A 27961-nucleotide genomic window follows, 5' to 3' on the forward strand; every position below is an offset into this window, starting at 1 on the left:
ACCAATCTGGCATCGATCCAGCATTGATCTGGTATTGATGGGGCATTGATTTGACATTGATCTGGGACCAATCTGTCACTGATCCAGCATTGATCCCACATTGATCCGGCATTGATGGGGTATTGATGGGGCATTGATCTGGCACCAACCTGGCATTGGTCCGGAATTGATGGGGCAGTGATGAGACATTGATCCGGCATTGACCTGGCTCCAGTCAGTTTTATCATAAAGGCCCAAACACTGCCCCAGCCCCACAGCACTTGGGGGGCTGCCCCCACCCCCCATCGCTGGGGGCAGGGACCCCCATCACACACAAGGCCATGGGCAGGTCTGAATCCTTTATTAGAAGGCACCAAGCTGGGATCAATGGGGCAGATGGAGACCCACACTTGTGGGGCTCAGCCCCCACATTTGCGGGGTGCTGGGTGGGGGTCCCCATGTGCTTCAAGGCAGAAGCGCTGAAGCCCACGGGCAGAGCTATGGGGCAGAGGCTGCCCCATAGCAGTACCCTGAGCTCTGCCCCATGAGGTGACCCTCGGTCCCCTCTGCTTTGGGGAGTGCATAGCTGGAGTTGGGGAACCGCCCCATAGCGGGTGAAGGGAGCTGGGGTCTGCCCCATGGAGTGTGCATAGCTACGATCAAGGGGATGCTGCTTGGGGGCTGCCCTATTGACTGTGCCTATCTAGGGTTGGGGGCTGCCCCACAGGGAGTGTGCGTAGTGAGGGGAGCTGCCCTATGGGGTGTGCATTGGGGTTGGGGTCTGCCACATCAGTTGTGCGTATCTAGGGTTGGGGGGCTGCCCCATAGAGTGTGTGTAGTGAGGGGAGCTGCCCTATGGGGTGTGTGTGAAGGGAGCTCGGGGAATGCCCCATGGATTGTGCATAGCTAAGATCAAGGGGGTGCTACTTGGGGTTAGGGGCTGCCCTATAGACTTGTGCGTATCTAGGGTTGGGGGGCTGCCCCGTGGGATATATGCATGTGGGGTTGGGGGATTGCCCTATGGGCTGTGCATACCCTGGGGGGGGCTGCCCCATGGGGTGTGTGCCTATGGGGTTGGGGGCTGCCCATTGAGTGTGCTGTGTGCCGTGGGGCAGCCCATGGGGTGTGCTGTGTGCCGTGGGGCAGCCCATGGGGTGTGCTGTGTGCTGTGGGGCAGCCCATGGGGTGCGCTGTGTGCCGTGGGGCAGCCCCATGGCCGCAGTTGTGGGGCAGCCCATGGGGTGCGCTGTGTGCCGTGGGGCAGCCCATGGGGTACGCTGTGTGCCGTGGGGCAGCCCCATGGCCGCAGTTGTGGGGCAGCCCATGGGGTGCGCTGTGTGCCGTGGGGCAGCCCATGGGGTGCGCTGTGTGCCGTGGGGCAGCCCCATGGCCGCAGTTGTGGGGCAGCCCATGGGGTGCGCTGTGTGCCGTGGAGCAGCCCATGGGGTGCGCTGTGCGCCATGGGGCAGCCCCATGGCCGCAGTTGTGGGGCAGCCCATGGGGTGCGCTGTGTGCTGTGGGGCAGCCCCATGGCCGCAGTTGTGGGGCAGCCCATGGGGTGCGCTGTGTGCCGTGGGGCAGCCCATGGGGTGCGCTGTGCGCCGTGGGGCAGCCCCATGGCCGCAGTTGTGGGGCAGCCCCTCAGACGCTCTCCTGCGCCCGCCGGTACTCGAAGACGCTGCCGCGCTCGGTGAAGCTGGGGGGGGGCGGTGGCACCGGGCCCCCCCCCCGGGCTCTGTCCCCGGCCCCATCCTCAGCCCCGGCCCCGGGCCCGTCCTCGGGGGCTCCGAAGCCGCCGCCACCGGGGGTCAGGAGGCGGAAAACGTCCTATGGGGGGAGCAGGGGTCAGGGGGGAAAGGGGGGGGATGGGGGGGATCTGGGTGGGGGGTTGGGGGTCCATGGGGCATCCATGGGTCTCTATGGGTTACGTCCGGGTCTCTGTGGGGGCTGGAGGTGACGTATGGGGTGTCCCCGCACTCACCCCCGGCTCCACCGACACGGAGCTCTTGCCCCCCAGGTTGAGGGTTCTCCCGTCGCGGCGCAGCAGCAGGTTCAGGCCTGGGGCACCGGGGCTGCCCCCTAAGGGAGAGATGGGGGTCAGGGGGTTATGGGGAGTCATGGGGGTTCACGGGGTGCCATTGCTGCCCCCATGGGTCCGTGCTGCTCCATGGGTGCCATTGCTGCCCCCATGGGTCCCTGCTGCTCCATGGGTGCCATTGCTGCCCCCATGGGTCCCTGCTGCTCCATGGGTGCCATTGCTGCCCCCATGGGTCCCTGCTGCTCCATGGGTGCCATTGCTGCCCCCATTGTTCCGTGCTGCTCCATGGGTGCCATTGCTGCCCCCATGGGTCGGTGCTGCTCCATGGGCGCCCCGTTGCCCCCATGGGTCCCTGCTGCTCCATGGGTGCCATTGCTGCCCCCATGGGTCCGTGCTGCTCCATTGCTGCCCCGTCGCCCCCAGCCCCGCGCCCCCCGAGCTCTCACCGCAGAGCCCGTAGGGCCTCAGCACCCTCCTCTCGCTCAGCACCGCCAGCTCCAGCCGCTCCCGGAACAGCAGCTCCCGGACCAGGCCGTCCCCGCCGCGCCAGCGCCCGGCGCCTCCCGAGCCCGCCCGCAGCCCGAAGCGCTGCAGCACCACCGGGTACCTGCGGGCGGCACCGGAGCTCCAGTGCTCAGCAGCGCCCCCAGCGCCCCCAGCGCCCCCTGCACCCCTGCACCCGGGTACCTGCGGGCAGCACCGGAGCTCCAGTGCTCAGCAGCGCCCCCCAGCGCCCGCAGCGCCCCCTGCACTGCGGGGCATCCCCGGCAGCTCCAGTGCTCAGCAGCGCCCCCAGCGCCCCCAGCGCCCCCTGCACCCTGCACCCTGCACCTGCGGGCGGCACCGGAGCTCCAGTGCTCAGCAGCGCCCCCCAGCGCCCGCAGCGCCCCCTGCACCTGCGGGCAGCACCGGAGCTCCAGTGCTCAGCAGCGCCCCCCAGCGCCCCCAGCGCCCCCTGCACCTGCGGGCGGCACCGGAGCTCCAGTGCTCAGCAGCGCCCCCAGCGCCCCCAGCGCCCCCTGCACTGCGGGGCATCCCCGGCAGCTCCAGCGCCCGCACCCCCCCGCACCCCCGTCCCCTCCCGACCCCCCGGTCCCGCACCGCTGCTCCAGGATCTCGGGGTCGGTGATGCGGGTGTTGGTCATGTGCGTGTGCACCCCGCTGCGGCCGTGCCAGCCAGGGCCCGCCCCGGCCCCGCCCGCCACCGTCTCGTAGTACCCGGAGCGGGCAGTGCCGAAGGTGACGTTGTTCATGCAGCCCTGGGGGGCGGCGGGAGGGACCCTGAGCCCCGGCACCCTGAGCCCCAACACCCTGAGCCCCAACACCCTGAGCCCCGGCACCCTGAGCCCCGGCACCCTGAGCCCCGGCACCCTGAGCCCCAACACCCTGAGCCCCAACACCCTGAGCCCCAACACCCTGAGCCCCGGCACCCTGAGCCCCGGCACCTTGAGCCCCAACACCCTGAGCCCCAACACCCTGAGCCCCGGCACCCTGAGCCCCGGCACCTTGAGCCCCAACACCCTGAGCCCCGGCACCCTGAGCCCCAACACCCTGAGCCCCGGCACCCTGAGCCCCGGCACCTTGAGCCCCAACACCCTGAGCCCCAACACCCTGAGCCCCGGCACCCTGAGCCCCGGCACCTTGAGCCCCAACACCCTGAGCCCCGGCACCCTGAGCCCCAACACCCTGAGCCTCAACACCCTGAGCCCCGGCACCCTGAGCCCCAACACCCTGAGCCCCGGCACCCTGAGCCCCGGCACCCTGAGCCCCGGCACCCTGAGCCCCGGCACCCTGAGCCCTGGCACCCTGAGCCCCAACACCCTGAGCACCAACACCCTGAGCCTCAACACCCTGAGCCCCGGCACCCTGAGCCCCAACACCCTGAGCCCCAACACCCTGAGCCCCGGCACCCTGAGCCCCAACACCCTGAGCCTCAACACCCTGAGCCCCGGCACCCTGAGCCCCGGCACCCTGAGCCCCAACACCCTGAGCCCCGGCACCCTGAGCCCCGGCACCCTGAGCCCCAACACCCTGAGCACCAGCACCCTGAGCCCCGGCACCCTGAGCCCCGGCACCCTGAGCCCCGGCACCCTGAGCCCCAACACCCTGAGCCCCGGCACCCTGAGCCCCAACACCCTGAGCCCCGGCACCCTGAGCCCCAACACCCTGAGCCCCGGCACCCTGAGCCCCGGCACCCTGAGCCCCAACACCCTGAGCCCCGGCACCCTGAGCCCCAACACCCTGAGCCTCAACACCCTGAGCCCCGGCACCCTGAGCCCCGGCACCCTGAGCCCCAACACCCTGAGCCCCAACACCCTGAGCACCGGCACCCTGAGCACCAACACCCTGAGCCCCGGCACCCTGAGCCCCGGCACCCTGAGCCCCAACACCCTGAGCCCGGCACCCTGAGCCCCAACACCCTGAGCCTCAACACCCTGAGCCCCGGCACCCTGAGCCCCGGCACCCTGAGCCCCAACACCCTGAGCCCCAACACCCTGAGCACCGGCACCCTGAGCACCAACACCCTGAGCCCCGGCACCCTGAGCCCCGGCACCCTGAGCCCCAACACCCTGAGCCCGGCACCCTGAGCACCGGCACCCTGAGCCCCAACACCCTGAGCCCCAACACCCTGAGCCCCGGCACCCTGAGCCCCAACACCCTGAGCCCGGCACCCTGAGCCCCAACACCCTGAGCCTCAACACCCTGAGCCCCGGCACCCTGAGCCCCGGCACCCTGAGCCCCAACACCCTGAGCCCCAACACCCTGAGCCCCGGCACCCTGAGCCCCAACACCCTGAGCCCCGGCACCCTGAGCCACGGCACCCTGAGCCTCAACACCCTGAGCCCCAACACCCTGAGCCCCGGCACCCTGAGCCCCGGCACCCTGAGCCCCGGCACCCTGAGCCCCAACACCCTGAGCCCGGCACCCTGAGCACCGGCACCCTGAGCCCCAACACCCTGAGCCCCAACACCCTGAGCACCGGCACCCTGAGCCCCAACACCCTGAGCCCCAACACCCTGAGCCCCGGCACCCTGAGCCCGGCACCCTGAGCCCCGGCACCCTGAGCCCCAACACCCTGAGCCTCAACACCCTGAGCCCCAACACCCTGAGCCTCAACACCCTGAGCCCCGGCACCCTGAGCCCCGGCACCCTGAGCCCCGGCACCCTGAGCCCCAACACCCTGAGCCCCAACACCCTGAGCCCCAACACCCTGAGCCCCGGCACCCTGAGCCCCAACACCCTGAGCCCCGGCACCCTGAGCCCCAACACCCTGAGCCCCAACACCCTGAGCCCCGGCACCCTGAGCCCCGGCACCCTGAGCACCAGCACCCTGAGCCCCAACACCCTGAGCCCCAACACCCTGAGCCCCAACACCCTGAGCCCCAACACCCTGAGCCCCTGCACCCTGAGCCCGGCACCCTGGGACCTCCAAGAGCTGGGATCCTCAGGACCTCTGGCACCCCAGACCCCCAGGACCTCTGGGCCCCCTGAGAGCCCCAACCCCTGGGACCCCCATTTACCCCACTCCCGCCATTGCCCCCCGCTTCCCCATTGCCTCCCATTGCCCTTTGTCCTCCAATGCCCCCATCACCCCCATTGCCCCCATTCCCTCATTGCCCCCATCACCCCCATTGTCCTCATTGCCCCCATTCCCTCCAGTCCCTCATTGCCCCCCATTGCCCCCATTCCCTCCAGTCCCTCATTGCCCCCCATTGCCCCCATTTCCTCATTGCCCCCCATTGTCCTCATTGCCCCCATTCCTTCTGGTCCCTCATTGCCCCCCATTGCCCCCACTCCCTCCTGTCCCTCATTGCCCCCCATTGCTCCCCATTGCCCCCATTCCCTCATCACCCCCCATCACCCCATTGCCCCCCATTGCCCCCATTCCCTTCTGTTCCTCATTGCCCTCCATTGCCCTCATTCTCTCTGGTCCCCCATTGCCCCCCATTGCTCCCCATTGCCCCCATTCCCCCATTGCCCCCCATTGCCCCCATTCCCCCATTGCTTCCCATTGCTCCCCATTGCCCCCATTCCCTCATCGTCCCCCATCGCTCCCATTGCCCCCCGGCCCCCAGCCCGTACCTGGGAGGCTGCGCACACGCCGAAGGCCTTGAAGATGACGTCCACGACGCGCTGGGAGGTGAGGACGTTGCCCCCCACCACGGCGGCCTCGGGCGAGGGGTCCAGGATGGAGCCCTTGGGGATGAGCACGCGCACGGGGGCCAGGCACCCCTGGGGGGGGGCGCAGTCAGCACCCACAGACACCCCCCTCCGGGAGACCCGCACCCATGGGTCCCAGGGCACCCCCACAGGGGAACAGGGGCAGGACCCCCAGCTCCAAGCCCCTCGTGCCCTGGGGGGGGGCAGCACCCACAGCTCCTGCCTGGGCTCCTGGAGGGTGCATGGGGGTCCCGCGCACCTGGTTGAGGGGCAGCTCCTGCCCCACCATGCAGCGCAGGCAGTAGATGATGGCGGCCAGGGTGACGGCGCGCGGCGCGTTCCAGTTCCCCAGCACCTCGGGGCCCGTGCCCGAGAAGTCAAACACGGCGCTGCCCTGCGGCACAGAGCACACTAAGGTGCACCCAAAGCACCCCAAAACGCACCCAGGTACACCCAAAACACCCCAAAATACACCCAGGTACACCCAAAACACCCCAAAACACACCCAGGTACACCCAAAACACCCCAAAATACACACAGGTACACCCAAAACACCCCAAAATACACCCAGGTACACCCAAAACACCCCAAAATACACCCAGGTACACCCAAAACACCCCGAAACACACACAGGTACACCCAAAACACCCCAAAACACACACAGATGCACCCAAAGCACCCCAAAATACACCCAGGTACACCCAAAACACCCCGAAACACACACAGGTACATCCAAAACACCCCAAAATACACCCAGGTACACCCAAAACACCCCGAAACAACACAGGTACACCCAAAACACCCCGAAACACACACAGATGCACCCGAAGCACCCCAAAATACACCCAGGTACACCCAAAACACCCCGAAACACACCCAGGTACACCCAAAACACCCCGAAACACACAGGTACACCCAAAACACCCCGAAACACACACGGATGCACCCGAAGCACCCCAAAATACACCCAGGTACACCCAAAACACCCCAAAACACACACAGGTACACCCAAAACACCCCAAAATACACCCAGGTACACCCAAAACACCCCGAAACACACACAGGTACACCCAAAACACTCCAAAATACACCCAGGTACACCCAAAACACACCGAAACACACACGGATGCACCCAAAGCACCCCCAAATGCACACAGGTACACCCAAAACACCCCCAAGCGCACACAGGTACACCCAAAGCACCCCAAAACACACACAGGTACACCAAAAACACACACGGATGCACCCAAAGCACCCCAAAATGCACCCAGGTACATCCAAAGCACCCCCAAATGCACCCAGGTACATCCAAAACACCCCCAAATGCACCCAGGTACACCCAAAACACCCCGAAACACACACGGATGCACCCGAAGCACCCCAAAAGGCACCCAGGTATACCCAAAGCACCCCAAAACACACACACGTACACCCAAAGCAACCCAAAACACACACAGGTACACCAAAAACACACACGGATGCACCCAAAGATGCACAGGGTCACCCAAAAGTGCACGGGGGCACCCAAAGCACCCCAAAATGAACACAGGTACACCCAAAACACACCCAAACACACACAGATGCACCCAAACCACACCAAAACACACACAGATGCACCCAAACCACACCAAAACACACACAGATGCACCCAAACCACACCAAAACACACACAGATGTACCCAAACCACACCAAAACACACACAGATGTACCCAAACCTCCACAAAACACACACAGATGTACCCAAACCTCCACAAAACACACACAGATGTACCCAAACCTCCACAAAACACACACAGATGTACCCAAACCTCCACAAAACACACACAGATGTACCCAAACCTCCACAAAACACACACAGATGTACCCAAACCACACCAAAACACACACAGATGTACCCAAACCTCCACAAAACACACACAGATGTACCCAAACCACACCAAAACACACACAGATGTACCCAAACCACACCAAAACACACACAGATGTACCCAAACCTCCACAAAACACACACAGATGTACCCAAACCTCCACAAAACACACACAGATGTACCCAAACCTCCACAAAACACACACAGATGCACCCAAACCACACCAAAACACACACAGATGTACCCAAACCACACCAAAACACACACAGATGTACCCAAACCTCCACAAAACACACACAGATGTACCCAAACCTCCACAAAACACACACAGATGTACCCAAACCACACCAAAACACACACAGATGTACCCAAACCTCCACAAAACACACACAGATGTACCCAAACCACACCAAAACACACACAGATGTACCCAAACCTCCACAAAACACACACAGATGTACCCAAACCTCCACAAAACACACACAGATGTACCCAAACCTCCACAAAACACACACAGATGTACCCAAACCACACCAAAACACACACAGATGTACCCAAACCACACCAAAACACACACAGATGTACCCAAACCTCCACAAAACACACACAGATGTACCCAAACCTCCACAAAACACACACAGATGTACCCAAACCTCCACAAAACACACACAGATGTACCCAAACCTCCACAAAACACACACAGATGCACCCAAACCACACCAAAACACACACAGATGTACCCAAACCACACCAAAACACACACAGATGTACCCAAACCACACCAAAACACACACAGATGTACCCAAACCTCCACAAAACACACACAGATGTACCCAAACCACACCAAAACACACACAGATGCACCCAAACCTCCACAAAACAGCCCCAAAGTACCCCCAAAACCTGAGAAATTGAACATTGCCCTGCCCTGGGGACAGGGGCCAACCCAACCCCAACACCCCCCCCAAAGCCCCCCAACCACCCCAACCCCCCCAAACCCCCCAACCGCCCCAACCACCCCAAACCCATCCCAAACCCCCCAAACCCATCCCAACCACCCCCAATCCCCCCAAACACCCCCAACCCCCCCAAACCCATCTCAAACACCCCCAAACATCCCCAAAGCCCAAACACCCCCAGACACCCCCAAACCCCCCAAACACCCCCAAACACCCCCAAACACCCCAAACCCATCTCAAACACCCCCAAACATCCCCAAAGCCCAAACACCCCCAGACACCCCCAAACCCCCCCAAACCCATCCCAAACACCCCCAAACCCCCAAACCCCCCCAGACACCCCCAAAACCCCCCAAACCACCCCTCATTGCCCCAAACCACCATAAACTGCCCCAAACCCTCCATGCAAACACCTCTGCATCGTCCCAAACCACCCCCCCAGCACCCCGAACTCCAAACCACCCCCCAGCACCCCGAACCCCAAACCCCCCCCAGCACCCCGAACCACAAACCACCCCCAGCACCCCGAACCCCAAACCACCCCCCAGCACCCCAACCCCAAACCACCCCCCAGCACCCCGAACCCCAAACCACCCCCCAGCACCCCGAATCCCAAACCACCCCCCAGCACCCCGAATCCCAAACCACCCCCAGCACCCTGAACCCCAAACCACCCCCAGCACCCTGAACCCCAAACCACCCCCAGCACCCCAACCCCAAACCACCCCCCAGCACCCCGAATCCCAAACCACCCCCCAGCACCCTGAACCCCAAACCACCCCCCAGCACCCCGAACCCCAAACCACCCCCCAGCACCCTGAACCCCAAACCACCCCCCAGCACCCCGAACCCCAAACCACCCCCCAGCACCCTGAACCCCAAACCACCCCCCAGCACCCCGAACCCCAAACCACCCCCCAGCACCCCGAACCCCAAACCACCCCCAGCACCCCGAACCCCAAACCACCCCCAGCACCCCGAACCCCAAACCCCCCCCCCGCACCTCGGGCTGCAGCCGCACTCGCAGCCGCAGGCGGCTCCCATCGTCCAGCCCGTCCTCAGCCCCCAGCTCCGCGCCCCAGCGCGCCCAGAAGGCTCGGAGCATGTCCCGAACACAGCGCTCCGCGGTGTCCTGGGGACACGTGTGTCACATGTGACATGTGATGTGTGACATGTGTCATGTGATGTGTGACATGTCCCGAACACAGCGCTCCGCGGTGTCCTGGGGACACGTGTGTGTCACATGTGACATGTGTCATGTGATGTGTGACATGTCCCGAACACAGCGCTCCGCGGTGTCCTGGGGACACGTGTGTCACATGTGACATGTGATGTGTGACATGTGACATGTATCATGTGATGTGTGACATGTCCCGAACACAGCGCTCCGCGGTGTCCTGGGGACACGTGTGTGTCACATGTGACATGTGTCATGTGATGTGTGACATGTCCCGAACACAGCGCTCCGCGGTGTCCTGGGGACACGTGTGTCACATGTGACATGTGATGTGTGACATGTGACATGTATCATGTGATGTGTGACATGTCCCAAACACAGCGCTCCGCAGTGTCCTGGGGACACGTGTGTCACATGTGACATGTGACATGTGTCATGTGATGTGTGACATGTCCCGAACACAGCGCTCCGCGGTGTCCTGGGGACACGTGTGTCACATGTGACATGTGTCATGTGATGTGTGACATGTCCCGAACACAGCGCTCCGCGGTGTCCTGAGGACACATGTGTGTCACATGTGACATGTGACATGTGTCATGTGATGTGTGACATGTGTCATGTGATGTGTGACATGTGTCACGTGCCAAACACAGCGCTCCGCAGTGTCCTGGGGGACACGTGTGTCACACGTGACATGTATCATGTGATGTGTGACATGTCCCGAACACAGCGCTCCACGGTGTCCTGGGGGACACGTGTGTCACATGTGACATGTGATGTGTGACATGTGACATGTGTCATGTCCCGAACACAGCGCTCCGCGGTGTCCTGGGGACACGTGTGTCACATGTGACATGTGACATGTGTCATGTGATGTGTGACATGTGTCATGTGATGTGTGACATGTGTCATGTGCCAAACACAGCGCTCCGCGGTGTCCTGGGGGACACGTGTGTCACATGTGACATGTGATGTGTGACATGTGACATGTGTCATGTCCCGAACACAGCGCTCCGCGGTGTCCTGGGGGCACACGTGTCACATGTGACATGTATCATGTGAGACATGTGACATGTCATGTGATATGTGACATGTGACGCGTGTCATGTGATGTGTGACGTGTGACGTGTCCGAAACACAGTGCTCCGCGGTGTCCAGGGGAGACACGTGTGTCACATGTCACATGTGATGTGTGACATGTGATGTGTGATGTGTCCCGAACACAGTGCTCCGCGGTGTTCTGGGGGGACACGTGTGTGACATGTGACATGTGATGTGTGACATGTGACATGTGTCATGTCCCGAACACAGCGCTCAGCGGTGTCCGGGGGGACACGTGTGTCACATGTGACATGTGTCATGTGATGTGTGACATGTGACACGTGATGTGTGACATGTGACATGTGTCATGTCCCGAACACAGCGCTCCACTGTGTCCTGGTGGGGAACACGTGTGTGACATGTGACGTGTGACATGTGACGTGTGACATGTGACGTGTGATGTGTGACATGTGACATGTGTCGTTCCCGAACACAGCGCTCCGTTGTGTCCTGGCGGGGAACATGTGTGTGACATGTGACGTGTGACATGTGATGTGTGTCATGTGACATGTGATGTGTCATGTCCCAAACGCAGTACTCCACTGTGTCCTGCATCAGGGACACGTGACACGTGTGTGACACGTGACGTGTGTCATGTGACACGTGTCACACCCGCACCTGGACGTGCCGCATGTAGCCCTGCACGGTGCTGAGCCCGTGCTGCCGGATCAGCGCCGTCACCAGCTCAGCGCCGGCGCGGTTGGCGGCCACCTGCGCGCGCAGGTCCGACACGTTGTCGCGCAGGTTCCGTGTCCCACTGCAGCCCGGGACCTGCCCCGGGGCATGCAGCGCCGCGGCCACCGCTGCGGGGACAACGCCGCGTCACCCACCGCCGGCACCGCCGCGGCCCGATCCACCACCGCGGCCCTAGCATGTCCCCAGCGTCACCACCGGGTCCCAACTACCCCATCACACCCCCACTGTCCCCACCGCACCCCCACCATCCCCACCGTGTCCCCGTCATCTCCACCATGTCCCCACTGCCCTCACTGCATCTCCACTGTCCCACCATCCCCACCATCCTCACCGTGTCCCCGTCATCTCCACCATGTCCCCACCGCCCTCACTGCACCACCGCTGTCCCACCATCCCCACCATCCTCACCGTGTCCCCGTCATCTCCACCATGTCCCCACCGCCCTCACTGCATCTCCACTGTCCCACCATCCGCACCATCCCCACCGTGTCCCCGTCATCTCCACCATGTCCCCGTCATCTCCACCATGTCCCCACCGCCCTCACTGCACCGCCGCTGTCCCACCATCCCCACCATCCCCACTGTGTCCCCACCGTGCCACCACCACATCCCCGCCATCCCTATCGTGTCCTCACCGTGTCCCCACGGTCCTTTCCCCGTTATCCCTACCATGTCCCTTCCATCCCATGTCCCCGCCATCCCCACGGTATCCCCACCACGTCCCCACCATGTCCGCATCAACCTCACCACATCCCTGTCATTCTTCTACATCCCCATTGTCCCCACCGTGTCCCCACCATCCCCATTGCGTCCCCATTACATCCTCACCACATCCTCACCATGTCCCCATTGTCCCCACCGTGTCCCCACCATCCCCATTGTGTCCCCATTACATCACCACGTCTCCATTGTCCCCACCACATCCCAACCATCCCCACCACATCCCAACCATCCTCCCCACATCCCCACCATGTCCCCACCCCGTCACTATTGTTTGCACCACGTCCCCACCACATCCCCACCACAACCCAACCACCCCCACCACATCCCAACCATCCCCACCACATCCCCACCACATCCCAACCATCCCCACCACATCCCCACCACATCCCAACCACCCCCACCACATCCCCACCACATCCCCACCACATCCCCACCACATCCCAACCACCCCCACCACATCCCCACCACATCCCCACCACATCCCAACCACCCCCACCACATCCCAACCATCCCCACCACATCCCAACCACATCCCCACCACATCCCAACCACCCCCACCACATCCCAACCATCCCCACCACATCCCCACCACATCCCCACCACATCCCAACCACCCCCACCACATCCCAACCACCCCCACCACATCCCCACCACATCCCAACCACCCCCACCACATCCCCACCACATCCCCACCACATCCCAACCATCCCCACCACATCCCAACCACATCCCCACCACATCCCAACCACCCCCACCACATCCCAAACATCCCCACCACATCCCAACCATCCCCACCACATCCCCACCACATCCCCACCACATCCCCACCACATCCCAACCATCCCCACCACATCCCAACCACCAGCACCACATCCCAACCACCAGCACCACATCCCCACCACATCCCAACCATCCCCACCACATCCCAACCACCCCCACCACATCCCCACCACATCCCCACCACATCCCCATGTCCATCGTCCCCACCGAGTGCCCACTGTTCCCCGCACGACGCCGGCGCGGACGCACCCTCCTCCTGGAACACCCCGTCCTTGACCAGCTTGAAGGAGATGAAGACGGCTCCTTCCTCCCGCAGCGTCTTGGAGTGGGGGGGCATCGAGCCGGGGGTGCTGCCGCCGATGTCCGCGTGGTGCCCGCGGTTGGCCACGAAGAACACGGGGCTGGGGATGCCCGGCCAGAAGACCTGGGGCAGCGCCGGGGGTGAGCGCGGTGGTCCCGGGGGGGTCCTGGCGCCGCCGGGGGGGGCCCCCGCTCACCGGGGTGATGACGGTGAGGTCGGGCAGGTGGCTGCCCCCCGCACACGGGTGGTTGCTCAGGATCACGTCCCCGTCCCGCAGGTCCTCACCCAGGTTCCGGATCTGTTGCGGCACCTCCAAGGGCTCAGCGTGTCCCAGGAGCAGCACAGCACTGCCACTGTGTCCTCACCATCCCCATAGCATCCCCATAGCATCCCGATAGCATCCCCATAGCATCCCCACCAGCAACATGGCACTGCCACCGTGTCCTCACCATCCCCATAGCATCCCTATAGCATCCCCATAGCATCCCCACCAGCAACATGGCACTGCCACCGTGTCCTCACCATCCCCATAGCATCCCCATAGCATCCCTATAGCATCCCCATAGCATCCCCACCAGCAACATGGCACTGCCACTGTGTCCTCACCATCCCCATAGCATCCCCATAGCATCCCCACCAGCAATACGGCACTGCCACCGTGTCCTCACCATCCCCATAGCATCCCCATAGCATCCCCACCAGCAACATGGCACTGCCACCATGTCCTCACCATCCCCATAGCATCCCCATAGCATCCCCATAGCATCCCCACCAGCAATACGGCACTGCCACCGTGTCCTCACCATCCCCACCATCCCCACAGCATCCCCACCAGCAACATGGCACTGCCACCGTGTCCTCACCATCCCCACCATCCCCACAGCATCCCCACCAGCAACACGGCACTGCCACCATGTCCTCACCATCCCCATAGCATCCCCACCGTGTCTCCACCAGCAGCACAGCACTGCCATCCCCACCATGTCCTCACCACCACGTCCTCCCCATCCCCGCCACATTTCCAGCTCCCCAGGGTGCTTCTGGCTTCATGGGATCCCAATCAGCTGCCTGGGGTCCCACCACTTCCTTGGGGTCCCAGCAGTTCCTTGGGGTCCCACCACTTCCTTGGGGTCCCACCACTTCCTTGGGGTCCCACCAGCTCCTTGGGGTCCCACCAGTTCTTTGGGGTCCCACCACTTCCTTGGGGTCCCACCAGCTCCTTGGGGTCCCACCACTTCCTTGGGGTCCCACCAGCTCCTTGGGGTCCCACCACTTCCTTGGGGTCCCACCAGCTCCTTGGGGTCCCACCAGCTCTTTGGGGTCCCACCACTTCCTTGGGGTCCCACCAGCTCCTTGGGGTCCCACCACTTCCTTGGGGTCCCACCAGCTCCTTGGGGTCCCACCAGCTCCTTGGGGTCCCACCACTCCCTTGGGGTCCCACCACTTCCTTGGGGTCCCACCAGCTCCTTGGGGTCCCACCACTCCCTTGGGGTCCCAGCAGTTCCTTGGGGTCCCACCACTCCCTTGGGGTCCCACCACTTCCTTGGGGTCCCACCACTCCCTTGGGGTCCCACCAGCTCCTTGGGGTCCCACCACTCCCTTGGGGTCCCACCACTTCCTTGGGGTCCCACCACTTCCTTGGGGTCCCACCAGCTCCTTGGGGTCCCACCACTTCCTTGGGGTCCCACCAGCTCCTTGGGGTCCCACCACTCCCTTGGGGTCCCAGCAGTTCCTTGGGGTCCCACCACTCCCTTGGGGTCCCACCAGCTCCTTGGGGTCCCACCACTCCCTTGGGGTCCCACCACTTCCTTGGGGTCCCAGCAGTTCCTTGGGGTCCCACAAGTTCCTTGGGGTCCCACCACTCCCTTGGGGTCCCACCACTTCCTTGGGGTCCCACCACTCCCTTGGGGTCCCAGCAGTTCCTTGGGGTCCCACCACTCCCTTGGGGTCCCACCACTTCCTTGGGGTCCCAGCAGTTCCTTGGGGTCCCACCACTTCCTTGGGGTCCCACCACTCCCTTGGGGTCCCACCACTTCCTTGGGGTCCCACCACTCCCTTGGGGTCCCACCAGCTCCTTGGGGTCCCACCACTCCCTTGGGGTCCCACCACTCCCTTGGGGTCCCACCACTCCCTTGGGGTCCCAGCAGTTCCTTGGGGTCCCACCACTTCCTTGGGGTCCCACCACTCCCTTGGGGTCCCACCAGCTCCTTGGGGTCCCACCACTTCCTTGGGGTCCCACCACTCCCTTGGGGTCCCACCAGCTCCTTGGGGTCCCACCACTCCCTTGGGGTCCCACCAGCTCCTTGGGGTCCCACCACTCCCTTGGGGTCCCACCACTCCCTTGGGGTCCCGCCATCTCCCCAGGGACTCCAAAGCTCTTTGGGGTCCTCCTGGCTCCCTGGTGTCCCCACCATCTCCCCAGGGCCCCCATTGGCTCCCCGGGCTCCTTCTGCCTCCCCGAGGTCCTGCCATGCCCCTGCTGTCCCGGAGCCCCTGCCTGGAACTGGACGGCCTCCTGCATGGCGCCGAGGTGCACGGGGATGTGGGGCGCGTTGGACACGAGCCCCCCATCCGGCCCGAAGAGCGCGCAGGAGAAGTCCAGGCGCTCCTTGATGTTGGTGGAGATGGCCGTGCGCTGCAGGATGCGGCCCATCTGCTCTGCGGGGGACACGGGACCCTCGGGAGCCGGCTCCTGCCCCATAGAGCCCCACGGAGCCCTGTCGGCCCCACACTAACCCCCCCCCCCAGCCCCACACCGCCCCTGCCCCACACCTGCGATGCTCATGAAACGGTGGGAGAAGATGGAGAGCTGCACGGGGTCGAGCTGGGGGCCGATGGGGCGTGTGGCCACCGACCCCACGGCGATGGAGATGTCCCCGACGCGGGTGATGCTGGCGGTGCAGCCCGGTTCCACCACGATGGTGCTGCGGGAGGCTGAGGGTCAGCGGCTGCCCCGGGTGCCCACCACCTCCTTGGGGTTCTCCTGAGGTCCCAGCAGCTCCCCAGGGTTCCACCATGGCTGTCCCCATGGCTCCTTGGGGTCCCACCACCTCCCTGGGGTCCCACCACCTCTCTGGGGTCCCACCAGCTCCTTGGGGTCCCCACTGCCCCCTGGGATCCTTCTGGCTTCTGAAGGTCCCCACCAGCTCCTTGGTCCCCACTGCCCCCTGGGGTCCCACCATCCCTCAGGGTCCCCAGTGTCTCCCTGGGGTTCCCATGAGCTCCTTGGGGATCTGGCTGTCCCCCAATGGTCCTGCTGTCCCCCCATGATCCTGCTGTCCCCCCATGGTCCTGCTGTCCCCATGATCCTGCTGTCCCCCCACGGTCCTGCTGTCCCCCCATGATCCTGCTGTCCCCCCACGGTCCTGCTGTCCCCATGATCCTGCTGTCCCCCATGATCCTGCTGTCCCCACAGTCCTGCTGTCCCCCCATGATCCTGCTGTCCCCCCATGGTCCTGCTGTCCCCCCACGATCCTGCTGTCCCCCCATGGTCCTGCTGTGCCCCCATGATCCTGCTGTCCCCCCATGGTCCTGCTGTTCCCCCATGGTCCTGCTGTCCCCCCATGGTCCTGCTGTCCCCCCATGATCCTGCTGTCCCCATGATCCTGCTGTCCCCCCATGATCCTGCTGTCCCCATGATCCTGCTGTCCCCCCATGATCCTGCTGCCCCCCCATGATCCTGCTGTCCCCCCACGGTCCTGCTGTCCCCATGATCCTGCTGTCCCCCCATGGTCCTGCTGTCCCCATGATCCTGCTGTCCCCCCATGATCCTGCTGTCCCCCCATGGTCCTGCTGTCCCCATGATCCTGCTGTCCCCCCACGGTCCTGCTGTCCCCCCATGATCCTGCTGTCCCCCCACGGTCCTGCTGTCCCCCCATGATCCTGCTGTCCCCCCACGGTCCTGCTGTCGCCCCATGGTCCTGCTGTCCCCATGATCCTGCTGTCCCCCCATGATCCTGCTGTCCCCCCACGATCCTGCTGTCCCCCCATGGTCCTGCTGTCCCCCCATGGTCCTGCTGTCCCCATGATCCTGCTGTCCCCCCACGGTCCTGCTGTCCCCCCATGATCCTGCTGTCCCCCCATGGTCCTGCTGTTCCCCCATGGTCCTGCTGTCCCCCCATGGTCCTGCTGTCCCCATGATCCTGCTGCCCCCCCACGGTCCTGCTGTCCCCCCACGGTCCTGCTGTCCCCATGATCCTGCTGTCCCCCCATGATCCTGCTGTCCCCATGATCCTGCTGTCCCCCACGATCCTGCTGTCCCCCCATGATCCTGCTGTCCCCCCACGATCCTGCTGTCCCCCCATGATCCTGCTGTCCCCCCATGATCCTGCTGCCCCCCCACGGTCCTGCTGTCCCCCCACGGTCCTGCTGTCCCCATGATCCTGCTGTCCCCCCATGATCCTGCTGTCCCCCCACGATCCTGCTGTCCCCCCATGATCCTGCTGTCCCCCCATGATCCTGCTGCCCCCCCACGGTCCTGCTGTCCCCATGATCCTGCTGTCCCCCCATGATCCTGCTGTCCCCCCACGATCCTGCTGTCCCCCCATGATCCTGCTGTCCCCATGATCCTGCTGTCCCCCCATGATCCTGCTGTCCCCATGATCCTGCTGTCCCCCCACGGTCCTGCTGTCCCCATGATCCTGCTGTCCCCCCATGATCCTGCTGTCCCCCCATGATCCTGCTGCCCCCCCACGGTCCTGCTGTCCCCCCACGGTCCTGCTGTCCCCACGATCCTGCTGTCCCCCCACGATCCTGCTGTCCCCATGATCCTGCTGTCCCCCCACGATCCTGCTGTCCCCCCATGATCCTGCTGTCCCCCCATGATCCTGCTGTCCCCATGATCCTGCTGTCCCCCCATGATCCTGCTGTCCCCCATGGTCCTGCTGTCCCCCCACGATCCTGCTGTCCCCCATGATCCTGCTGTCCCCCCACGATCCTGCTGTCCCCCCACAGTCCTGCTGCCCCCCCACGGTCCCCACTGTCCCCTGGGGTCCCGTTTGTCCCCCCGGGGTCCCCACCTGTTGTTGTCGATGATGATGGCTGGCCCGGGGATGCTGTGGTCAGAGGCCAGCGCCTGCAGCAGGAACACGGGGGTGTCCATGTACCCCTCCTCGAAGTAGCACCGCGTCACCTGCGGGACCCCCCCAGCACGTCACCACTGGGACACCCCTGGCTCCCGGGGTCGCCCTGACCCTCCTGGAGCCCCCTATCCCCCACGGCCTCCCCCATTCCCCCCATCCTTCTCCCTTGTCCCCCTGTTCTTTGTCCCCCCCCTTCCCTCCCTGTTCTCCTCTGTTCCCCCCTTCCCTCCCTGTCGCCCCCTGTCCCCCCCAGTCCTCCTCTTTCCCCCAGGCTCCCCTGTTGCCCCGGTCACCCCCATCCCCCTTGTTTCCCCCCGTCCTTCCTGTCCCCCGTTTCCCCCCTTGCCCCCTTCTCCCCTCCAATCTCTTTGGTCTCCCTTGTCCCCTCCATCCCCTCGCCCCCCTTGTCCCCTCCATCCCCCTGCCCCCCTTGTCCCCTCCATCCCCCTGCAGCCCCTGTCCCCCCCCATCCCCCTGCCCCCCCTTGTCCCCTCCATCCCCCTGCCCCCCCTTGTCCCCTCCATCCCCTCGCCCCCCCTTGTCCCCTCCATACCCCTGCCCCCCCTTGTCCCCTCCATCCCCCTGCCCCCCTTGTCCCCTCCATCCCCCTGCCCCCCCCTCCCCTCCCCGTCCCCCTGCCCCCCTTGTCCCCTCCCTCCCCCTGCCCCCCCGTCCCCCTCCATCCCCCTGCCCCCCCCCGTCCCCCTCCATCCCCCTGCCCCAGTTCCCCTCCCCGTCCCCCCGCACCCCCTTTCCCCCCCCCGTTCCCCCCGTCCCCACCGTCTCCACGGGGGGGGGCTCCCCGCTGGGGCTCAGGGGGCTTCGGGCGCTGCTGCCGCTGGAGCCGGTGCCGCGCACCCGGACGTCATCCACGAGCACGGCCCGGTCCGGGATCGTGAACCCGAACTCCAGCCGGTACCTGCGGGGGGCGCAGCTGGGACGGGACCGGCACCGGCACCGGCACCGGCCCGGGGAGGAACGGGATCGGCTGCCGGGATCAGGGACTGGGACTTGAGATGGGAACCGTGGCTCTGGGGTGGGGGTCACGGCACTGGGATGGGGATCACGGCACTGGGATGGGGATCACGGCACTGGGATGGGGATCACAGCACTGGGACAAGGATCTTGGCTCTGAGATGGGGATCACGGCACTGGGCTGGGGATCACGGCACTGGGCTGGGGATCACGGCACTGGGATGGGGATCACGGCACTGGGACAAGGATCTTGGCTCTGGGATGGGGATCACAGCACTGGGCTGGGGATCACGGCACTGGGACAAGGATCTTGGCTCTGGGATGGGGATCACGGCACTGGGATGGGGATCACGGCACTGGGACAAGGATCTTGGCTCTGAGATGGGGATCACAGCACTGGGCTGGGGATCACGGCACTGGGACAAGGATCTTGGCTCTGGGATGGGGATCACGGCACTGGGCTGGGGATCACGGCACTGGGCTGGGGATCACGGCACTGGGATGGGGATCTTGGCACTGGGATGGGGATCACGGCACTGGGACGGGGATCACGGCACTGGGATGGGGATCTTGGCACTGGGATGGGGATCACGGCACTGGGCTGGGGATCACGGCACTGGGCTGGGGATCACGGCACTGGGCTGGGGATCTTGGCACTGGGATGGGGATCATGGCACTGGGACAAGGATCTTGGCTCTGGGATGGGGATCACAGCACTGGGACAGGGATCTTGGCACTGGGCTGGGGATCACGGCACTGGGCTGGGGATCACGGCACTGGGATGGGGATCACGGCACTGGGACGGGGATCACGGCACTGGGCTGGGGATCACGGCACTGGGACGGGGATCACGGCACTGGGATGGGGATCTTGGCCCTGGGACGGGGATCACGGCACTGGGACGGGGATCTTGGCCCTGGGCTGGGGATCACGGCACTGGGATGGGGATCATGGCACTGGGACGGGGATCTTGGCACTGGGACGGGGATCACGGCACTGGGACGGGGATCTTGGCACTGGGACGGGGATCACGGCACTGGGATGGGGATCACGGCACTGGGACGGGGATCACGGCACTGGGATGGGGATCACGGCACTGGGACGGGGATCACGGCACTGGGACAGGGATCTTGGCACTGGGACAGGGATCTTGGCACTGGGCTGGGTCCCGCTCGGGCCGCACCGGCTGGTGAAGGCGCTGAGGAAGTCCCCGGCGCGGCAGGAGCCGGCGGTGGCCGGGTGCCCCTTGGCCGAGCACATGAGGGCGCAGTCGGTGCCTTCATAGCGCAGGTGTAGGAAGGATTCCGTGCGGATCTGCTCCCTGCGGCACAGCCCCGGCACCCCTCGTCACCCCTCTCCAGCTCTGCCCCTGTCACCCCCGGCCCCGGCCCTGTCCCCCTGCCACCATTGCCATTGCTCCATCGCATTCCCATTCCATCCCTATCCCATCCCTATGTCCATCTCCATCCCATCCCATCTCCATTCACCTCAATCCCATCCCCTTGTTCCCATCTAACCCATCTCCATCCCGTTCGATTCCCATCTCCATCCCCATCTGATCCCTTCCCCATGAACTCATCCTCGTCCCCTCCTCCATCCCATCCCTGGCTCCAGTCATTCCCATCCCATCTCCATCCCCATATCCCTATCTCATCCACATATACCTATCTCATCCCCATATCCTCATCGTATCCCACCCCATCTCCATCTCATCCCCATGCCATGCTCCCATTCCCAGGTCCATCTTCATCCATCTCCACCGATCCCAAACTCCATCCATCCCATCCCCATCCCTTTATCTCCATATCCCCATGCTGTCCCCCTGTCCCCCCGTGCCCAGTGCCCATGCTCACAGGCTGAAGCCCTGCTCCTGCAGCACATCCCGGCATTCCTGCTCCAGCTCCTGGATGCGCCGGTCCAGGTGTGGGAAGGAGTCGGGAGCGTAGGGAAGGGCACAGGGAGCCTGTGCCTCGTGCACCACATCCGCCAGCGCCAGCCCCACGGCAGACAGCAGCCCGCTGTGCCTGGGGGACATGGGATATGGCACCCCAAAGCCACCCACAGCATCCCAAACCCGTCCAGAGCACCCCGCTGTGCCTGGGGGGCACCACAAAACAGAGCCTTAGGGACCCCAAAACAGAGCCAGAGCAGCCCATTGTGCCTGGAGGGCAGGGGGACATGGGACCCCAAAACAGCCATAGAACCCTGTTGTGCCTGCATGGGGACATGGAACCCCAAAACATGGCCATGGGCGCCCCAAAAGCAGCCATGGCCACCTTACTGTGCCTGCATGGGGACATGGGACTGGGACATGGGGATATGGGAAATAGCACCCCAAAACCAGCCAGAGCACCCCACTGTGCCTGGGCATGGGGACACAGGACATGGGGACCCCAAAACAGAGCAATGGTCTCCACCTTGGGAAACCAGGACCCCACAAACCCCATCTCCATAGGGACCCCCCACCCCTTCTCCATGTGGAACCAGAACACCCCAACCCATCTCCATGGGGCACCAGGACCCTCCAATCCCACCCAGCCACCTGGAGACCGGGGACATCCCAACCCCCCCGTGTCACCCAGTGGGGGTTCTCCACCCCCCCCAGGGGGTACCTGTGGATGAAGACACGGCTCATGCCAAGGGCGCGGGCAATGGCACACGCGTGCTGCCCCCCGGCGCCCCCGAAACACGCCAGCACGTGCCGGGCAGTGTCATGGCCTCGGGCCTGGGAGGGACACAGAGCCCATGGTGACACCGGGAACCCCGGGAACCCCCAACACCCCCCATGGCCACCAACCTGCGTGAGGGCGCGGATGGGCCGGCACATGGCTTCATTGGCCACACGCACGAAGCCCATGGCCACCTCCTCCACTGACAGGGGCTGTGGGGCACTGGGGGTGGCGGGGGCACTGGTGGCACTGGTGCCGGTGTCACCGGCGGTGCTGGCGGTGAAGGCGGCGATGTCGGCGGCCATGGCTTGGAACGCCTGTGCCACCGTGTCCCGGCACAGGGGCTGGTCCTCGCCGGGGCCAAAGATCCGTGGGAAGTACTCGGGAAGGAGGCGGCCAAGGCAGAGGTTGGCATCAGTGATGGTCAATGGACCCCCTAAACCATGATGGCGGTAGTCAGTGGTTACCCTAAACTGTGATGGGGATGGTCAATGGAAACCCTAAACCATGATGGTGGTAGTCAGTGGATACCCTAAACCGTGATGGGGATGGTCAATGGACCCCCTAAACCATGATGGTGGTAGTCAGTGGATACCCTAAACCGTGATGGGGAGGGTCAATGGACCCCCTAAACCATGATGGTGGTAGTCAGTGGATACCCTAAACCATGATGGGGATGGTCAATGGACCCCCTAAACCATGATGGCGGTAGTCAGTGGATACCCTAAACCATGATGGGGATGGTCAATGGTCCCTCTAAACGTTGATGGTGGTCAATGGACCCCCTAAACCACAATGGTGATGGGTGGCGAGCACAGCACTGGCCGCATCCCCTCCCAATCCCATCCTCATCCTTTCCCCTGCCCAGCCGATTCCCATCCCCATGTCCCCACGACGCTCACCCTTGCGGTAACACGCGGGGCCGGGGTGGGCACCGGCTGACTCAGGGCCAACCACGTAGAGCCCAGACCTGAAGAGGAGACACAAGGAGGCAGCTCCACCAAACCAGGCTCGTCCATGGCCACGTCCACGCCACTCATGGGCGCTGGGGCTGGCACCCACCTGAAGAAGAGCCGGGAGCCGCCGCCGGCCGCCACCGTGTTGATGTCGAGCTGCGGCGCCTGGATGGTGACACCGGCTGTGGTGGCCTCGAAGACGTGCTCGTACTCACCGGCATAGCGGCTGACGTCGGTGGAGGTGCCTGCGGAGGGAGCAGCATGGAACCATGGAGCCAGGGAACCATGGAGGCACGGGGTCAGCCAGCTTGGAAGAGACCTTGAAGCTCACCCAGTCCAACCGTTCCCAGCACTGCCGAGGCCACCACTAACCCATGTCCCCAGGTGCCAACATCTTCTCCATCTGAACCCCCCAGGTCCCTCAGCCCTTCCCCATCACCCCTGTGCTCCAGGCCCTGCTCCAGCTCCATTCCCTTCTCCGGCCCCACTCCAGCCCCTCAAGGTCTCTCTTGCAGTGAGGGGCCCGGAGCCGAGCACAGGATCCCAGGTGCGGCCTCCCCGGTGCCCGGTGCAGGGGCTCAACCCCTGCCCTGGCCCCGCTGCCGCCCTGGTGCTGCTCCAGCCAGGATGTATTTGCCGTGGGCGCAGCCTGCTCACGTTCAGCTCCACCACCCCAGGCCCTGTTCCATGAGCAGTTTCCGGCCACTCTTCCCTAAGGATTTAGTGTTCCCTGGGGCTGTTGTGGCCCGAGGGCAGGACCCGGCACTTGGCACTTTGCCTGTTGACCTTCATCCCATGGCCTCACCCCACGGATCCCGCCCGGGCAGATCCCTCTGGAGATGCTCCCACCCAGCCTGGTGCCACCTCAGGTGCCCCGATCCCCTCACCCATCAATGGAGGCACTGAACAACACCGAGGCCCGAGGGACAGCGCCAGTGACCATCCCCACCGCGGGTGACACCGCGCAGCACCCTTGGGGCTCTTTGCCCACCCTGTCCCATGGTGGCCCCCACGGGTGCCGGTGCATGGGCTCACCTCCCATGTCAAAGCCTATGACGGGTGTGCCGTCACCGTGGTCGTACGTGGTCATGGCATAGCCAACAACGCCGCCGGCCGGGCCCGACAGGATGGAGCTGGCACCGGAGAACTTCTCCATCGGCGTGAGGCCCCCGTCCGAGCGCATGAACAGCACCGGCACCCCCTGCGCAGGGGGGCATGGGTGGCGTGGGTGCCCATAGGGTGGGATGGGGTCTCATAGGGTGTCATGAGGGGAAGGGGGGTCCCAATTGGATGGGTACCCATGGAGGCATGATGGGTAATAGGTGTCCGTAGTGCACATGTGCCCACGGGGGGTCGCAGTGTAACGGACGCTTATGGGGAGTGAGGGGTGCCACGGAGGGTGGGATGGGTGCCAGTGGGGAGGTCATGTTGGGATGGGTGCCACTGGGGAGGTCCCAACTGGATAGATGTCTATGGAGGTGTGATGGGTAACGGGTGCTCATGGCAGAGTCCCAATGTGATGGGTGCCCATGGAGAGGTCGCAGGGTGATGGGTGCCCATGGAGGGGTGTTACAGGGTGCCTAGGGCAGTGCTGGGTGTCCCAGGGGGGTATCAGAGGGCGGTGTTCGGGGGTGTCCTGGGCGGTCCCGGGGGAGTCCCTGTGCCCTCACCTGCAGGCGGTGCCGGAAGCCGGCGCGGAAGCCGTGCAGGTACCGCTGGATGCAGGGGCTCAGGTAGGCATCGGCGCAGGCGGTGAAGCCGCGCGGCACCGCGCGCACCATGGGCGCCACGGCCGAGGACAGCGACACGTGCTCGAAGCCCAGCTCCCGCGCCAGCGCCGCCACTCGCTGCTCATGGCCCGGCCACCTGCGGGGACCGCGATGGGCACCGGGGACGCCCCAGAACCCACCAGAGCCTCCCGAACCCCAATGGGAGCCCCAAAACCTCACCAGTACCCACCGGGAGCCCCCAGAACCCAACCAGAACCACCCCAATGCCCACCAGAGACCCAACCGGGAACCCCAAACCATCCCAGGGCTCCCCAAAACCCCAGTGGGGACCCCAAACCCCACCCACTGGAACCCCCAGAACCTAACAGAGCCCCGCAAACCGCACCAGGAACTCACCAAACCCCAACGGGACCCCCAAAAATCCTCCTGCCCCCGGGCCCTAAAAGCTCACCAGGGATCCCCCCAAACCCACCAGGCCCCCCCCAAACACCACTGGGCCCCTCAGCCCCCCCGGGGCTCCCCCGCCTCACGCGTAGGAGTGCAGCAGCAGCACGGCCAGGCTGCGGATGCCGCGGTCCCGCACCCCCTCCAGCTCCCGCCGCAGCGCCGAGAGCTCCAGCGGCCGCTGCAGCACCAGCGACACCCCCATGGATCCTGGGAACAGCAGGGGCCGGGTGAGGGGGGGCCCCGCGCCGGGACCGCCCCCCCGGGGCCTGGCCGTACCTTGGAGCACCGGGAGCGACTCTGTGCCCGGGAGGCGGCAGCGCGGCTGGAGCGGGATGAGCCGCTCGTCCACCTCGATCACCTCCTCGTACAGCACCTCGGGCACCGCCACCGCCTGCGGGACACGGGGTGGCACCGGGGCCGAGGGAGCGACAGGGACACGGGGTGGCACCGGGACCGAGAGAGGGACAGGGACACGGGGTGGCACCGGGGCCGAGGGAGCGACAGGGACACGGGGTGGCACCGGCGGCACCGGGGCCGAGGGAGGGACAGGGACACGGGGTGGTATCGGGGCTACCGCAGCGCCCACCGCGACCGAGGGAGGGACAGGGACACGGGGTGGCACCGGGACCGAGGGAGGGACAGGGACACGGGGTGGCACCGGGGCCGAGGGAGGGACAGGGACACGGGGTGGTATCGGGGCTACCGCAGCGCCCACCGCGACCGAGGGAGGGACAGGGACACGGGGTGGCACCGGGACCGAGAGAGGGACAGGGACACGGCGTGGCACCGGGACCGAGGGAGGGACAGGGGACACGGGGTGGCACCGGGACCGAGGGAGGGACAGGGACACGGGGTGGTGGTGGCACCGGGGACCACCGCGGGCCGAGGAACGTGCCGGGGGCAGGCCGGGTCCCGGGCCGGTGCTGGCTTGAAGCTGCGGCGCTCATGGGGACACGGGGACTCGGCGCCACCGAGCAGCATCAGAGCCGCAGCACCCAGCACCAGCAGCAGCGCCAGCAGCACCCAGCACCAGCACCAAGGGCGTCCGCGGAGGGCAGAGGACACACCGTGGGCACACGGGGACGCGCCAGCACTGGGGTCACACGGGGACGCGCTTCCCCACGGCTGGGTCACGGGATACGGCGGTGGGGCTGCAGGCGGTGCCGGGGAGCGGGGGCACGGCGGGGGCTCACCAGGTCGAAGATGCGCGGCCGCGCCTGGGTGCCGATGTGCAGGAGGTGGCGGAAGCCGCGGGTCACCAGCAGCGCCACGCGCTCGCCCCGGCGCTCCAGCAGCGCGTTGGTGGCCACCGTGGTCCCCATCCGGATCCACTCGATACCGGCCGCGTCCAGCGGCTGCTCCCGGGGCAGCGGCACCCCCAGCTCCTGCGGCACCGGCACCTCAGCACCGCGGAGCCACCGGGAGCCTCAGCCCCATGGAGCCGCCGGGACCCCAAATCCCATGGACCCGCAGGGACTCCCAGCACCATTGCAGACCCTCAGCACCACCGGGGGCCCCAGCGGGGAGGGTGTAGGGGGAGATCCTGGGGGGCATCCGGGTTGTCCCCAGGAGCGTCCAAAGGGAATTCCGGGAGGGGGGTCCAAGAAGGTCATGAGGGGTCCTGAGGGGGTCCCAAAGAGGTGCCAGGGGGCATCGGGGGCTCCTGGGGAAGTGCTGGGGGGGATCCCGGGGGTGCTCCACTGGCGGGTCCCGGGAGGTGCCGGGGGGTCCGGAGTGTCCGGGGGGGCTCCCAAAGGGGTCCCGAGGAAGGGTCCCGGGGGTGGGGTCCCGGGAGTGTGGCAGGGAAGGGCCCCAAGAGAAGGGCCCCGGGGTCCCGGCGCCGTCTCGGAGCTGTCGGGGCCGCACCTCCTCCAGGACGCGGCGGATGCCCTCGGTGGGCGGATCTGCGTAGGCCGGGTCCTCGGAGAGCAGCTTGAGGACGCGGACGCCGCCGCCGGGGCAGCGAGCGAACACGTCCGTGAAGGTCCCGCCGCGGTCGATGGCGAACTGAACCCGGCGGGGCCGGGCACGGGGCCCTCGGCAGCCATGGGGGACGGCTCCGGGCACCGGGGGCTCGGCTCGGCTCGGTTCGGCCTCCGCTCGGCTCGGGTCGGCCTCCGGCTCCCGTTCACCGGCCACGGGGGGCGTGGCCTCAGAGGGGGGCGTCTGCTCGAGGGGCGTGGCCTCAGCGGGGGCGCCTGCCTGGGGGGCGTGTCCTAACGGGGTCGTCGCTCTGGGGGATGGCCTCACGGGTGATGTCACCTATGGGGGCGCGGCTCGAACAGCGCGGGGGCGTGGCCTCTGAGTGACGTTTCTCAT

General features: G+C 65.2%; 1 protein-coding gene across 1 annotated transcript; it reads right to left on the minus strand.

The window, feature by feature from the left end:
* Nucleotides 1-1505: 1505 nt before the first annotated feature.
* OPLAH (5-oxoprolinase, ATP-hydrolysing) lies at nt 1506-27961 on the minus strand. Its single transcript, XM_061479098.1, has 27 exons — nt 27926-27961; nt 27509-27808; nt 26836-27027; nt 25919-26033; nt 25726-25849; nt 25136-25331; nt 24501-24666; nt 23572-23710; nt 23412-23479; nt 22638-22945; nt 22453-22565; nt 21694-21864; nt 21024-21161; nt 19646-19784; nt 18803-18915; nt 16557-16708; nt 16282-16442; nt 13981-14082; nt 13733-13907; nt 11903-12087; nt 10010-10138; nt 6438-6572; nt 6101-6250; nt 3119-3276; nt 2464-2624; nt 1961-2058; nt 1506-1806 (listed from the first exon to the last, which is right to left on the minus strand). Exons 1-27 carry the CDS (start codon nt 27959-27961, stop codon nt 1621-1623), a joined length of 4110 nt encoding a protein of 1369 aa, XP_061335082.1. The 3' UTR covers nt 1506-1620.

Source organism: Pezoporus flaviventris, unplaced genomic scaffold (assembly GCF_033815535.1).
Source record: "Pezoporus flaviventris isolate CSIRO_AGI_PZ_B2104156 unplaced genomic scaffold, CSIRO_AGI_Pfla_v1 ptg000142l, whole genome shotgun sequence".
Lineage (NCBI taxonomy): Eukaryota > Metazoa > Chordata > Aves > Psittaciformes > Psittacidae > Pezoporus > Pezoporus flaviventris.